The following is a 15,921-nucleotide window of genomic DNA, read 5'->3' on the forward strand; positions in this document are numbered from 1 at the left end:
GATCAGCCTGTACCATCCTATCATTACTCCATTATCTCCAACTTCTTTTCTCCTTTATACCATGTCGCAATGTTTCCATAGTACCTTCTGGATGGTCTCCTTCTCCAGATACAAATTCAATAGTCCCTGCCTATGATTTCACCTCAGTGTTTGCTCTACACATGCTGCTCTCTGTCCAAAGGGCTTCAGAGGGGGCTTCCCTGGTGGTGCAGTGGTTAAGAATTTGCCTGCCAATGCAGGGGACACAGGTTTGAGCCCTGGTCTGGGAAGATTCCACATGCTGCGGAGCAACTAAGCCCGTGTGACACAACTACTGAGCCCATGTGCCACAACTACTGAAGCCCGCGCGCCTAGAGCCCGTGCTCCACAACAAGAGAAGCCACCGCAATGAGAAGCCCGCGCACCACAACAAACAGTAGCCCCCACTCGCCGCAACTAGAGAAAGCCTGCGCACAGCAACGAAGACCCAATGCAGCCAAAACTAAATAAATAAATAAATATTTAAAATAATAATAAACTATTCAAAAAAAGTGCTTCAGAGTGTTTCAAACTACTGATCATAATCCATCAATCCAGTTAGTGGGTCACCAAAAGCCAGCATTTTAAAATAACATAGACTAGAAAATAGAGTACACGGCATCTAATGAAAATATTATTTTATAACACTGTTGTTTCAATTACGTGTGTGTGTGTGTGTGTGTGTGTGTGTGTGTGTGTGTGAGAATGATTATATACTTGGACTGTACTGAGTCAAGATGTAAACTGTATTTAATGGATCACAGATAAAGAAAATATTGCTAGTATCCCACCTCAGCCCTCCTCTCTCCCCATATTCAAGCTGTAGCTTTAATGTCACTAAGAGTATTACTTGAGGTTCCTCTGACCCCTTACCTCTATTATGAGTCCCATATCCCACAAATGCACTTCTCTGCAACACTCTAGACGTATTTAATTAATGGTGATTATTTAATGTCTGTTCTTAATGTCTTTAAGGTCCAGAGGCTACATTTCATTGCGAAACTTCACTGGGCATGTAACCGATGCCAAATAAGTATCGGCTGATTACTTGTAATACCACCAAGACACTTGTTGTATCTCTTCCTTCCTTGCTCATCCACTATCTTCTACTCACCACTACAATCAAGACTTCTAGAAGATGTCAAATCTCTCCAAAATCCTACTTTGTGATCTCCCTGTCCTCTTTTCCCCAATTACTTCCCTGAGGTCTAGTGCAGCCAAGTTAAACTTCTCTCTTCTACTTCTATTTTTGAATCTTCTTATTAATGGTTTAACAGCACCTTCTCTCTCATGACCTATAAAGTACATCCCATGTCTTTCTAATTGGCTTATCTGTACTTAGATTATCATCAGAATCCCCTTTCTTCACCATGGTAATAATGTATGTGAAAATATATATCTATGTGCTACATATGAAAACATATGTTCTGTCCCTCTATAACTGTACCTATAATTTGTAGATTACAAATGACTTGCTAAAATGAAACCTATCAACTACCAGAAATGTAAAGATCATCCTACTGGGTCAGATTCATGAATTCCTTTCTCTTGTTCAGTATGCTGTTTGTGAATAATGAATAGTGGTTTGCACCAGGACATGCCTATCTTCTCCATCAACTTCAAAAGGTTAAAAGCAGCACTGTTCAATACTAGCCATGGGTAGTGGTTTAAATTTAAATTAATTAAAATTAAACAAGTTTTAAAATCCAGTTCCTCAGTCCATTTCACAAGCTCGATAACCACATGTGGTTAGCAGCCATACTGGACAGTGGAGTTACAGCACATTTCTATCACTGCAGGAAGTCCCGTTAGACAGCACTGGCCTATAGACTGATTCTCAAACACACTGAGTTCCTTTCTTAACTCTCAGTAGTCTATCATCTTGAATTTAAAACACTTTAATACTAGGTATCCTTCCTTTTCAGCCTGAACACCCGCTATGTGGGGAAGATGCCTCCTCCTACTTCATACTCCACAGCTGACCTTCCTTTCATTTGTCCTACACACTTCCCTTCTTCCAGCTGCAGTTTCTAGTGGTTGGCCTCAATTTAATTTCAAAGATTTGGTGAATAAGTCTCAAGTGTATTCCATCCACACCTTTTATGATTCTAAGATTTCAATCATACCCCCTCTAATGTCCATGTTTTAAGACCAATCTTAGTTTACTGTTTGGTTTGTCTGTATGTGAAAGCCTCTTTTCATGCTGATTATGTCAGTATACTCCAGACTTTATCCAACTCTAACTCCTTACAATGCTTTGTGCATTAGACAGCCAATACAATAAAAAATATTTAACAGGTCAACCTGATATTCATCTTTCCTGATGAATACTTGGAAAAAAAATGTCTATATAGTATGGGCAAAGAGAATCCCTAAAACACCAACAGAAACTAGGAAACAAAGAAACTACTTACGAGAAAGAATCACAAAAGAAATAACCTTTGCCATGTATGGAGTGATAGATTTATAATGAGAATATCAATGAAGAAACTAAAATGACATAATATAAGAAGTATGTTTCATTGCTTCTTATTTGTCTCAGCCTAAAACTTGAAAGAATCTATAAACTAAAGGGTCAAGTCAATGGATTTCTTTTTAATCCTATAAAAGTCAACTCTTGTACACAATAGGAGCCCAATAAATATTCGTTGCTAGACTGACAATGTATTATGCAGAAAGAAGCAATCTAATAACACAAAACAACAACAGGATTTTATCTACATATTCACCAACTCCAAAGAAGTTAAACATATAAGAAGGGTTAACACAAAGAGTTTAGCTTAGCTATAACAAAGAAATTTCTGATTATGAGAAATTTAAAACATTAAGATTATATATAGAAAATACAACTCTTACCTGCAGATCTTCTGAGAATAAGAGATAACCTTAACCTAGGTGTAGGGAGGTAAAAGAATTAAGCTCAAAACTTCTTTCAACCTTAACTTTCTCCATACAATAGAGAATATACTGAAAAAGCAGGTATACAATGTAAAATGGTGAAAAGAGATAACAATAAACTAAGTGATTTCTTCACAAACCATCTGGATTCAGGAACTTGTCTTCTATAGCCTTTTTATAAGGTATCACACTCAACTCTCCAGATTGGATGGTCAATACGTATTGACCAACTGGTTCTTGTGAAGGATACTCCTGTTTGGGCTTTACTTTATCTTTCAGAACCAAATTACATGGTTTGTCCTGTTCCTTTTCATACTCCTTGAAATCACTCTTGGTGTACTTCCCACCTATTTATTTAAAAAAAGAAGAAACAACCTAGTAATAAAATCACCTGATTCATCAAGAACAATAATTATTTTATAAGAGGTATAATATGTAAGAACTATTTATAAGTGGCATATATATCACGGGATAGAAAAAGGCTGAGAAGAAAACAAAAGAATCATAGTAATTCATTCTCCACCACTATTTTAACTGAAATCAGATATCCATTTTGCTAGGTAGCCAGATGCTGCCCCCTAATGACATACATGAATATTACAACACCAAACTTCCAAATCCTAAATTACGCAGTGAATACAATCACTGGAAAATAATTCAGGGTTCAAGTAGAGCCATTAAGTCTATGAGAACATTAGGCCCAAAGGAAATTGAGAGCTTGGGACCTGCGTCTGAGATCTGAGAGGCTTATAAGAATCAAAGACAAGATGAATCTATTTGGCAATTCCAGAAGCTCTGTAAAGGAAAAGGGCCAGTAGGCAAAGTTTCATATAAATGTGAAACAGACAACTGTAAGAGTTAAAATACTGGTAACTGTAAAAAACAGGCATCATTTCATCACTGAAAAATATGTGCCATGTGCCTGCCATTAGAAGTCTCACTATGGATGAAGCAGTTATGGTATATAGTAGAAGGAGCAACAGATCCAAGTGAGAAGTTCTGGATTCAAATATTGACTCCAGTGGGAGGTCCTAGGTAGGACACTTCAATTCTCTGAAAGTCATTCTCTTCATTTAGGAACTGAAAATAATATCAACATTTCACAATGCTGTTGGAATTATTAAACAAGGCTATAAGGAAAAGTACTTAGCACTGTGAATGGTACACAAGATATGTTCAATTTTTTAAAATGTGAATCCATAATATACAGAATTATCTCAGGAACTTCCTTGGTGGCACAGTGGTTAAGAATCCACCTGCCGGGGCTTCCCTGGTGGCACAGTAGTTGAGAGTCCGCCTGCCGATGCAGGGGACGCGGGTTCGTGTCCCGGTCCGGGAAGATTCCACATGCCACGGAGCGGCTGGGCCCATGAGCCATGGCTGCTGAGCCTGCGTGTCCGGAGCCTGTGCTCCACAACGGGAGAGGCCACAACCGTGAGAGGCCCGCGTACCGCAACAAACAAACAAACAAACAAAAGAATCCACCTGCCGGGCTTCCCTGGTGGTGCAGTGGTTAAGAATCCGCCTGCCAATGCAGGGGGCACGGGTTCAAGCCCTGTCTGGGAAGTTTCCACATGGTGCGGAGCAACTAAGCCCGTGCTCCTCAACTAGAGCCTGCGCTCTAGAGCCTGCGAGCCACAACTACTGAGCCCGCGTGCCACAGCTACTGAAGCCCGTGCGCCTAGAGCCCATGCTCAACATGAGAAGCCACTGCAATGAGAAGCCCACGCACCGCATCAAAGAGTAGCCCCCGCTCGCCACAACTAGAGAAAAGCCCGCGCGCAACAAGACCCAATGCAGCCAAAAATAAATAAATAAAGTTATAAAAAATAAATAAATAAAAACACTGCATCAGCAATCAAAAACCCGTAGTATTTCAGTATACACAGATTCAACCTTAAATTTGTTATGGTACCACTAGCAGAAATTTGACATATATATGCACATGTGGGATATGTCATTATGTGTAGGGATAGGACCTAGTACACAGAAGATCTTTTAATTTTGTACCATATGACAACTAAAACAAACAAACTTTATAAAAAAGAATTTTTTTTTTAATTTATTTGTTTTTGGCTACGTTGGGTCTTTGTTGACGTGCATGGGCTTTCTCTAGTTGTAGCGAGTGGGAGCTACTCTTTGTTGCAGTGCGCGGGCTTCTCAGCGCGGTGGTTTCTCTTGTTGCGGAGCACGGGCTCTAGGCACACCGGCTTCAGTAGTTGTGGCACACGGGCTTAGCTGCTCCGCAGCATGTGGGATCTTCCCAGACCACGGCTCAAACCCATGTCCCCTGCACTGGCAGGTGGATTCTTAACCTCTGCGCCCCAGGGAAGCCCCAGAAAAAAGAATTTTTAAGAGTTTTGCATCTAGAAGAGCCAAATCACCAAATGATAATTACTTTGGAAACATGTTATGTCTGCAATGGGTAATTATAAGTAATTTATAATACAGTCAAGCAAAAAATATATTCATCATCAGTTTAAAATACACATATACATCAGATAGAGAAGGACAAATATCATATGATATCACTTATATGTGGAATCTAAAAAAATAGTACAAATGAACTTGTTTACAAAATAGAAATAGAGTTACAGATGCAGAAAACAATCTTATGGTTAACGGGGATGGGGGAGTGAGATAAATGGGGAGACTGGGTTTGACATATACACACTACAATACATAAAACAGATAACTAGTAAGGACCTACCATATAGCACAGGGAACACTACTCAATACTCTGTAATGACCTACATGGGAAAAGAATCTAAAAAAGAGTAGATATATGTATATGTATAACTGAATCACTTTGCTGTGCACCTGAAACTAACACAACATTGTAAATCAATTATACTTCAGTAAAAATTTTAAAATTTTTAAAAATACAAATATACACACTCACACACACATACCCCCATCTTATATACTAGATAGCAGCTAGGGAAAATCAAATAGCAGGAGTTACATCACTGAACATTTCTAATTAACAGCACTGTCAAAAGAGGTACACACACACACACACACACACACACACACACACACACAAACACGATGCAAAGCAGAACAGAAACAAAGGAAGATGAACCAACATACCTTTTCCTTTCCATTTAACCTTTGCAACAGACTGGCTAAAGTCCACATGTATTCTTCTGTCATCTATAAGTACATTGTCCATTTTGAAGAACGCTTTCTCACAATCTTCTTCCTGATAGTAATTATAAAAACTCAAGCATAAATCTTTATGGAAAAGATTTCTGCAGCTAGAACAAATACTGAAAATACAAAAAGTTTCTTGTTACTAAAACTAAAATTTGAATATTTACTATGCACCAAATGCTGTTAAATGCTTTGCATCTACTATCTCAATTAACTCTGATAACACCCCTATGAGGTACTACCTATTATTACCTCCATTTTGTCAAAGAGAAAACAGAGGTTTAGAGAGGTACAGAAGTTGCTAGAGGGCACACAGTTGGCAAGGGTGAGAGCCAGGATTTGAACCGAGGCAGTCTGATTGCAGTGCACATACATATACTTACCAACTGTGTTATACAAATCCATAATCCCTTTTACTCAAAACCCAAAAATATCCTGAAAACTGTTTTTATAAATTTGGTGTTAAAATCCATGTGACAGCAAAACCTAATGGAATGATAAACCTTAACTTATTCTACTTAGTATGAATATTCATTTGTTTTCACAGCGGAAGTATTTCTGTGATTACGGAATGCTGACTCAGAAGTGTGCCACGTAATCCAGAGATATGTGTGTTGCACACACACACACACACACACACACACACACACACACACACACAAACACGCAGTATTACATTCCTAAATTCTGAAAAAGTCTGAAATGGGAACAGCTATTCCCAAGGATTTTGGATAATGGATTGTGGGCCTATGATACCAAGGTCTATGTTACATAAGAATCCTTGCCAGTAACTTTGCAAGCCCTACATCCCCATTTCTGACATCTGAAGACTAGAAATGACACATTTCAATCCAGCACTGATCAATTTTCTCCTAGGTCCCTGGAAACTTATTTTTTGGTCTGTTCACAGCTCAACTAGAAACAATCCAAAGAGAAGCAGATAAAAGAACTAGTTATAATCATTTATTTACAATGTATGTCAAGAATTAAATGGAATATAAACTCCAAGGGACAAAACTTTATTCATCTTTGAATCTACATCATTTAGACCATCATCTGGCACATGGTAGGCAATCAGTGCATGTTTGATAAATCTGACTGATGACCCCTAGGCAGGCATAATTCCATCACTGTGCCATTTCCCCAAAGAGAAAGTTCTCAGATACTTTTTTTCAGGAGGATAGTATTTGCAAATACTCAATTTACTTATACCTAAACAATAGTTAAGGAATCTCTTCAAAATTTAGATTAAACACAACATTGTAAATCAACTACACTTCAATTAAAAATTATAAAAAACACATATGGAAATGCATGCCAAGGACAAAAATATCCAAGAAAATCTTTAAGAAGAACAAAGTTGGAGGACTCACACTACCAGATATCAAGACATAATAAAGCGATAGTAATTCACACAATTTGAGAGTGGTGCAAGGACAGACAAATAGACCAGTGCAACAGTGCAGCATCCAGAAACAGACTTTACACATGTGGACACCTGATTCATAACAAAGTCGGTACTGAAAAGCTATGCGAATGGGTCAACCTTTTTAACGAATTTTGCTGGGTCACCTGGCTATCTTATGCAAGAAAAATGAAATTTAACATGAAACACATAATATACAAAAATCAAATTTCAGATCTAAATGGGAAAGATAATTTCGCAACAAAGCTTCTAAAGATAGAATAGAGAATATTTTCATGACTTCAGGTAGGCAAACATCTTTAAAAATAGACAATAAGGAAGAAAAGCTGACAAACTGAACTAAAAATTAGAAATTTCTGCTTATCAAAAGATACCATTAAGAAAGGGAAAAAGGCAATCCACTGAGCAGCAGATACTTGCAACACATACAACCAAAAAAACAGTCTGTACCCAGGAAGTACAAAGAATTCTTACAAATCAATAAAAAGGCACAAACACCCAATCCCAAAGTGGCCAAGTCTTGAACAGGTACTTCATTTTTATAAAGGACGTTTAAATGGCAATAAACATATGAAAAGGGGCTCAATCAGGAAAATGCAAAATAAAACCACAATAAGATACCACTACACATCCACCAGAGTGGATAACATTTAAAAGACAGACCATACCTAGAGTTGGTAAAGCTACAGAATAATAGGGACTCCCATACATTGCTAGTGGAAGTGAAAATTAGGATAATCCCTTTGGAAAGCTGACTGGAATTATCTCCTGAAGCTACACCTACCCTATGACCCAGCAATTCCCTCCTGGATATATACCCAACAAAAATGCATACACTTGTACACTGAAAGACATGACAGAAATGGTTTAGAGCAGCACCATTCACAGTAGCCAAAACTGGGAAAGACCCAAACGTCCATCAACAGCAGACTGGAAATCTAAATAATGTTATATACACGCAATGAAATACCATATGGCAACGAAAATTTACATACACACAATAAAATACTATATGTCAGTGAAAATTTACATGCACACATAAAATACCGTATCTCCAATGAAAATTAACAAAAAAGTTAAAAGCTACATGCAGTAACGAACAAATCTCACAAATGTTAGTTTAGCACTGAGTAAAAGAAGCTAGACAGCAAAAACACACATTGTGTTTACACTGATATCAAGTTTAAAATTAGACAAAATCTATGATATCAGAAGTAGCAGCAATGGGGAAGTTTGTGGAAGGGGACACAGGTGGGGCCTCTGGGATTCCGGTAATGTTTTTTCTGCTGGCGTTTTATTCCTTGACCTGGGTGGTGATTTACATGGGTGTATTAACTGTGATTAATTCATCAAGCTGTTCACTCATGAGTTGCACGTTTTCGGCATGTATTTCATTCCTCAGTTTTAAAAACATTTTGATCAGATTATCCAAAGCATAGAGAACTTGCATAACATGCAAAAAAGAGTCAGCAATGGACACTTACAAAGAGGCTACCGCTCATGAGAATCATGAAGCAGAATAATATAGCTTAATCTAATTTTCAAGAAAAGAGAAAGGCTACAAAAGATTCACCTCAGGGACTCCCCCGGTGGCACGGTGGTTAAGAATATGCCTGCCAATGCAAGGGACACGGGTTTGATCCCTGGTCCGGGAAGATCCCACATGCCACGGAGCAACTAAGCCTGTGCGCCACAACTACTGAACCCGTGTGCCACAACTACTGAAGCCCACGTGCCTAGAGCCCGTGCTCCACAAGAGAAGCCACTGCAATGAGAAGCCCGCGCACCGCAATGAAGAGTAGCCCCCGCTCGCCACAACTAGAGAAAGCCCACGCTCAGCAACGAAGACCCAACGCAGCCAAAAATAAATAAAAGATTCACCTCAAAAACTGAAATGTTGAATCATGATAAAGAATCCATAGATTCTAGGGCTTCCCTGGTGGCGCAGTGGTTGAGAGTCCGCCTGCCGATGCAGGGAACACAGGTTCGTGCCCCGGTCCGGGAAGATCCCACATGCCGCAGAGCGGCTGGGCCCGTGAGCCATGGCCGCTGGGCCTGCGTGTCCGGAGCCTGTGCTCCGCAACGGGAGAGGCCACAACAGTGAGAGGCCCGCGTACCGGAAAAAAAAGAAAAAAAAAAAAAAGAATCCATAGATTCTAGAACCACTCTATGCTCTACAGTTGACCTGAACTATGTATTCATGGCAAATGGGATACGTGCAGAAGATATTAGTCAATCTGCCATAAACAAAACGAAATTATGTTTGTAAGCAAATAAACAATATAATCTATGCTCAGTGATGGAATACACTGTCAAGTTGACAAAAAGTATTCATAGCAAACTAAAGGTAGAAATCTCCTTTCTGCTGACACCAATGTACCTTGTAAATATTATTTCTGGTACACCTGACACAGTGTCTAGGTATAATGTGTTATGTGTCTGTCTTCCTCAACCCTCCATTATTCATCTTGTACCCCTAGGGCCTACTGCAGTGCCTGAAATATAAAAGGTGTTCGACAAGTACTTTGGGATAACTATAACTAAGAATGAGCTACTATTGGACATACTTCAGTCCAAAGCTGCAAAAAGAAATAACGTAGCCTAGCAAAATGGCTAAACACATTGGGAACAGCATCAGACATATCTAAGTTCAAATCCTAAGAGCAAATACAAGCTTTTTTTTGTTTTGTTTTGTTTTGTTTTTGCGGTACGTGGGCCTCTCACTGTTGTGGCCTCTCCCGTTGCGGAGCACAGGCTCCGGACGCGCAGGCTCAGAGGCCATGGCTCACGGGCCCAGCCGCTCCACAGCAGGATCTTGCCGGACCGGGGCACGAACCTGTGTCCCCTGCATCAGCAGGCGGACTCTCAACCACTGCGCCACCAGGAAAGCCCAAGCTTTTGTATTTATTTATCAGATGAAGAAAAGTGCAAAGAAGAAATAGAATTAATACAAATGTTCCTAGTCACTGTATAAGTCACATTTAAATTTGATGGTTTTTTTAAAAAGAATTACACTAAATTTATGAGTATTAACAACGTTTTAAATCTGAACAATTTTATAAATATGGGTGGTAGTTTATATTTGTTACATAAAATGTTAATTGAGTTATTAACTATTTCTTTGAAAATAAAACAGCAGGACAGAAGGCTATGACATTCACTAGGTACATGATTTTAAACAAGTCACGCTACCACTGTGTGTCTCAGTTTACTTATTTGGAGAAGGAGGACAGTACCTATCTCAGAGTTGTGAGGATTAAATGCAGGTCAAATAGCATAATGCTTGCTTAAAGAAAATTACTTGAGTAACATAAGCTATCATTCCTATTATAGATCTAGAAAGTACCCATCTAACCTAATACTCAAGCTTTACTTATAAGGAAGATAATGCCTAGAAAGAAGAATTCTAAATAAACTGCCAAATATCATAGAACAGCTGGTCAGTGATAGAGCTGAAATTAATATCTAGATCATAACCCCCAGATTGGTTCTCTTTCTATTACTCAATTATTATATCTACCTAAATAGCACTGAAAAATTATTTATAGAATGCGAAGAACTTTACCTAAAACTTTAAAATTTTAAAGATACATTCATGTAGGTTGAAACTGAACCTAAATTAAAGATACATATATTAACATTGATAGATGTTAAATTTATCCCCTATTTGAATATAACAAAGTTATTTTTCTTGGGTGCCTAAAGAAAGGGCAAACTAATTTTCTAATCTTAGAGACTAGAAAAAGTTCTATACATTTTCACACTTTAATATCATAGAACAAAAAAATACATATTTAATATATCTATATTATGACCTACTTTTTCAAATTCAATAAAAGCATAACACAGGGATTCTCCAGTCTTCCAATCCCGGATAACTTCACAACTGAAAAATAGTTTGGAAAAAAGTGACTTTAAAGAAAAAGCATTCACTCTTACTCTTCAAAAGTAAAAAACAAAATAAGCCAAAGTTAAATTCACAGAACTATATTTCTCCAAATCTCTTCAATAATAACTATTTTTTTAAAAATAGTTCACCAGTCTAGAAACTAAATTATTTAGATTCTACTATAAATGCCCTATCTAAGCCTACAATCCTACATTCCCAAAACACTGAAGGAAGAATAAGATAAAAATATTTAATTTTCCTTTGGCAAAGGGAAATTACTGCTAAAAATCCTTTTAAATCGTAATTTATTTGTAGTCCAAATACAGATGAATTACAGATTATCTAATGTAGAATAATGCACACACATTCATACATATACATATGTTTAATAAACTTACGATTTGGGGGTTTTGAATTTTAATATAAACCAAGCTCAAATGTAATCGCATAAGTCTAGCTATTATACAGAACTAATCCATCTTAACCAAATGAAAGGGCCAATAAGATGGAATTTAAAGCAACTGGCTTAATCCTTTTTCCTCATGTATCTCAAGCCTCATTTTAAACACATGAAATGAAACAGGGATATAAAACATTGTGAGAGAAACGAAAAGTAATCACATTATAGCATATGGTTCAGCTGCTACAATATTTAAGTATACATTAAAATGTAAATATTGAACAAAGATCTAACCAAAATTATGATACAACCTAAGTTGTAGGCAGGGAGAATGAAGAGGGCAGGATAGAAATAGACGTGAATCCTCATCTTCCTTAGCAAGAAGTTAGAACATAATGTCTCCAATTTAAAAATAAGAAGTAGCAGTATAGGAAATATTTTTGTAAAGATGATATATTATAAGTGAGTAGAGGAATAAAGGCAGGTAGTCTTTTATAGGAAGATTTTTCTTTCAATAGGAAGAATAAAGAATGGCTTCATAGAAGAAAAAACATGAAATGAAAGGAAATTCTAAACTTAAAATAATATTTTTTAATCAATTACAAAATATTCCCCTTTCTCACAGAAACACTAGTTTCATAAACTTTTGCACTAATAATACAAGGAAAATTAACCAAAAGAAAAATTTTAGAAAACTTAGATTCAAATTAATTTTGACATAGGTTGCTGGTAATTCTAGGGAGAATTTAAATGAGATAGATATTTAAAATATTAAAGAATACTACAGAACTAGACTTAAACTGTTCCATTCACTTCCTGTTTTAGAGTTGAAAATGTCTGTGCTGGGAGTGAGAGAATCATTCAATGTATAATGCATACACACACATTACAATATATATACACACATATATCTACGCATACACATTTACATACATGTTTTTCTTCCCTACTATCCAACAGACTCATCTGTAAAACTCACCAGTATAAAATTCACTTTGAGTTCACAGACTCGTCAAAAATGTTATTAGAAAACTACTAACTAATACCTAGTTTTTCTAAATCTTTCACTAATTCTAGAGACTACCTTCTTATTGGCCCAAATCTTGAGAATATTATCTCCAGATCTTCATCTGTGGTCACTGGATTCAATTTACACACAAAGAGCACATTTTCTGGAGGTTTAATATCTGCATCAGGTAGGTCTCCCACCTAAATGACAAATAAACAAGAATATAAATCAACTCCTTTATTTAATTTGCATTCTAAATATCCCATATTTAGCCCACAATGCTGATTCCCTGAAATATCTAAATTTACATTATAAACTACAGGCTCAGCAAAAGAAATCTTAATAGATTTCAAGATTCAAAACTCCATGCTTCCTGGCAGTAACAATATTAATAGCCAAAATATTTACCAGACCCCTACTTTGTGTGAAGACCATGTTTGGCACTTCATATACATTACTGCCAATTCTTAAAACAACCATGCAATTTCCATTTTACTTTTCCATGAGTAAAAATTCAAAAAGGTTAAATAACTAACTTGCCCAGGGTCACACAGTTGTAAGCAACAGAGTTGGGATTTGAACCCAGGTCTACCTGGCTTCAAAGTCCCAATTTTATCTCCACTTTTTTCTTTCTTCAAGTATTTAATATATTTTTGAAAGAACTTATGTAAGTATATCTAAGTTATGAAGCATGAAAATAAAAACACCCATGATGCCACCAACTAGCTTGAGAACTAAAATGTCCCCTGATCCCATTATCCCTCTGCCTCTCTCACCACGAATGAGCTTTTTGGTTTTCCTTTCTGGCCATTCCCTTACAGATCTTTATAGAGTTCTGACACATAAGTATATACCCCTAAGTAACATATTGTTTAGTTTTACTTGTTTTTAAACTTTTGCAAAATACTGTCATGCTGAATCTAGCCTTCGGCAATAAGTAATGCCCAATTCTTCTCCACATTATTGCTCAGTATGGAACACCAACAATTCCTGGAGAGTGTTTCTAGCTTTTTAATCTCACCCTCACTATCATCTTCTACTTCAGTCAAACCAAAGTCAACTTCATGGTCAACTACTGTGCTGAGCCGAGCCTACCACTTCCTACTAAAGAACTAGAGAGGGTGACAGTAAGAGAAAACCATGATGTAATGATATGATATAATGATGGTGTTGTTTTCCTTGTGGGAAAAGTATGTTGACCATGAGCCTTTAGATGGGGAAACAATATACCTTCATACATATATTCAAAAACTCTCAGAGATGATTTCAGGTAAGATTACTATATAAAGTGTTTCCTCTTGGACAAACACATTAAAAAAAAGAGAGAGAAATCTTGGAAATCATAAACAGTAAGAAGCAACTGAGCCAGTAAGATCTGCTCAGTGTCTCTGAAGTCTATCAAAAGATAGCAATAACCTATGCCCAATAAGCAGCATTACAACATATATGGGGAAGAGCAAATCAGTAAAATCCCAAAAGGCACCTATAATGGCAGAAATACATCTAATGGAAGCACAAATGAGAAAAAAAAGTTAATGAGTTAAAAAAGAACTTGTTATACTACTTAGTCAAAGATAACTTTAAAATACTGCAAGGAAATTTAAAATATTCATAAGCTATGAAGGTCAAAACAATATTGCAAAACACTAGCTGAATTACCATTACATTATACACAAATAAAGCGAAACTGATGTTCTTAGAAAATAGAGGAAACTTGTTAATTGTGAGAATTGAAAGGACACAGGATCACCTAATGCAACAGCTAAAACCCAAAACACTGACAACACCAAGCGCTAACAAGGATGTAGAACAACAGGAAGTCTCATTCTTGCTGGTGTGAATGCAAAATGGTAATTCAATTTGGAAGAGAATTTGGCCGTTTCTTACAAAGCTAAACCATACACTCCAGCAATTGTGCTCCTAGGTATCTACTCAAATGAGTTAAAAATTATGTCCACACTAAATTCTACACACAAAGGTTTACAGCAGCTTTATTCATATTTGCCAAAACTTGGAAGCAACCAAGATATTTAATAGGTGAATGGATAAACAAACTGTGGTAGACCCATATGAAATATTATGTAACTATCAAGAGAAATGAGCTATCAAGCCATGAAAAGACATGGAGGAACCTTAAGTATACGTTGCTAAGTGAAAGAAGCCAATCTGAAAAGGCTACACATTGTATGATTCCAATTATATGACATTCTGGAAAAGGCAAAACTATGCAGACAGTAAAAAAAGATACTGGTTGTCAGGAGTTAGGGGGATGAACAGGTGGAGCACAGAAGACTTTCAAGGCAGTGAAACTATTCTGTACAATACATGGCATTTGTCAACACAAAGAGTGGATCCTAATGTAAATTAAGGATTTTAGTTAATAATAATTTATCAATATTGGCTCACCAATTGTAACAAATGTACCACACTAATGGAAGATGCTAATTAAAAAGGTAAACAGTTGGGGAGGGTGAAGGGAGTACATAGGAACTCTCTGTACTTCTTGTTCAATTTTTCTGTAAATCTAAAACTACTCTATAAAATAAATTCTATGTATTAAAAACAAAACAAGAAAAGGAATCCACAAGTCCATATAGATAATGAATATATGATAAGTAGAGATAATAAAGGAGTGGTCTTCCTTACAAAAGGCAGGCTGACAAGTGTGGAAAAAAGGGCAGAGTTGGGAAATCACCACTTTGCACCCATCAGAGTCAAGATTGGTTCAAGCAATAGTCACGGATGGCTAAGAAATCCAGAGGGACAGTTTGACAAGGAATAAGATATCTGAAGGTTTCAAAGTGCCTTTCTACAGATGGCTTATTAGTTGCAAGGGGAAAACAGAAACTATGCAGTGGAGTCCCCAGACAATGGATTACCTTGACCAAGTGATCAAAACGAACACTTTCCAATGAGAGGCAGATGGATATTATCCACCTCCAGATGTGACATCTGAGAAGGATACAATGTCACCTATGTAGTACTCTGGCTATGGGTGTATAACCTGAATCTTAATCACAAGGCAACAGCAGATAAACCTAAATTGAAGAATATTCTACAAAATAAATGACCTGTATTCTTCAAAAATGTTAATGTAATGAAAAATAAGGCAAGTTAAGGAATTC

At 36.9% G+C, this 15,921-nt stretch overlaps 1 protein-coding gene across 1 annotated transcript in view; it reads right to left on the reverse strand.

Annotated features, from left to right (window-relative positions):
• The window catches only part of PPIL4 (peptidylprolyl isomerase like 4), a 37,468-nt gene that overhangs the window by 12,024 nt on the left and 9,523 nt on the right, over positions 1–15,921 (reverse strand). The window contains exons 8-11 of the mRNA XM_079940017.1: positions 12,872–12,996; positions 11,318–11,384; positions 6,010–6,121; positions 3,167–3,263 (exon numbers count right to left, since the gene is read on the reverse strand). Of these exons, the coding sequence (XP_079796143.1) occupies positions 3,167–3,263; positions 6,010–6,121; positions 11,318–11,384; positions 12,872–12,996 (401 nt within the window). The remainder of the gene's footprint in view (positions 1–3,166; positions 3,264–6,009; positions 6,122–11,317; positions 11,385–12,871; positions 12,997–15,921) is intronic.

This window comes from Stenella coeruleoalba, assembly GCF_951394435.1.
Source record: "Stenella coeruleoalba genome assembly, chromosome: 12".
NCBI lineage: Eukaryota > Metazoa > Chordata > Mammalia > Artiodactyla > Delphinidae > Stenella > Stenella coeruleoalba.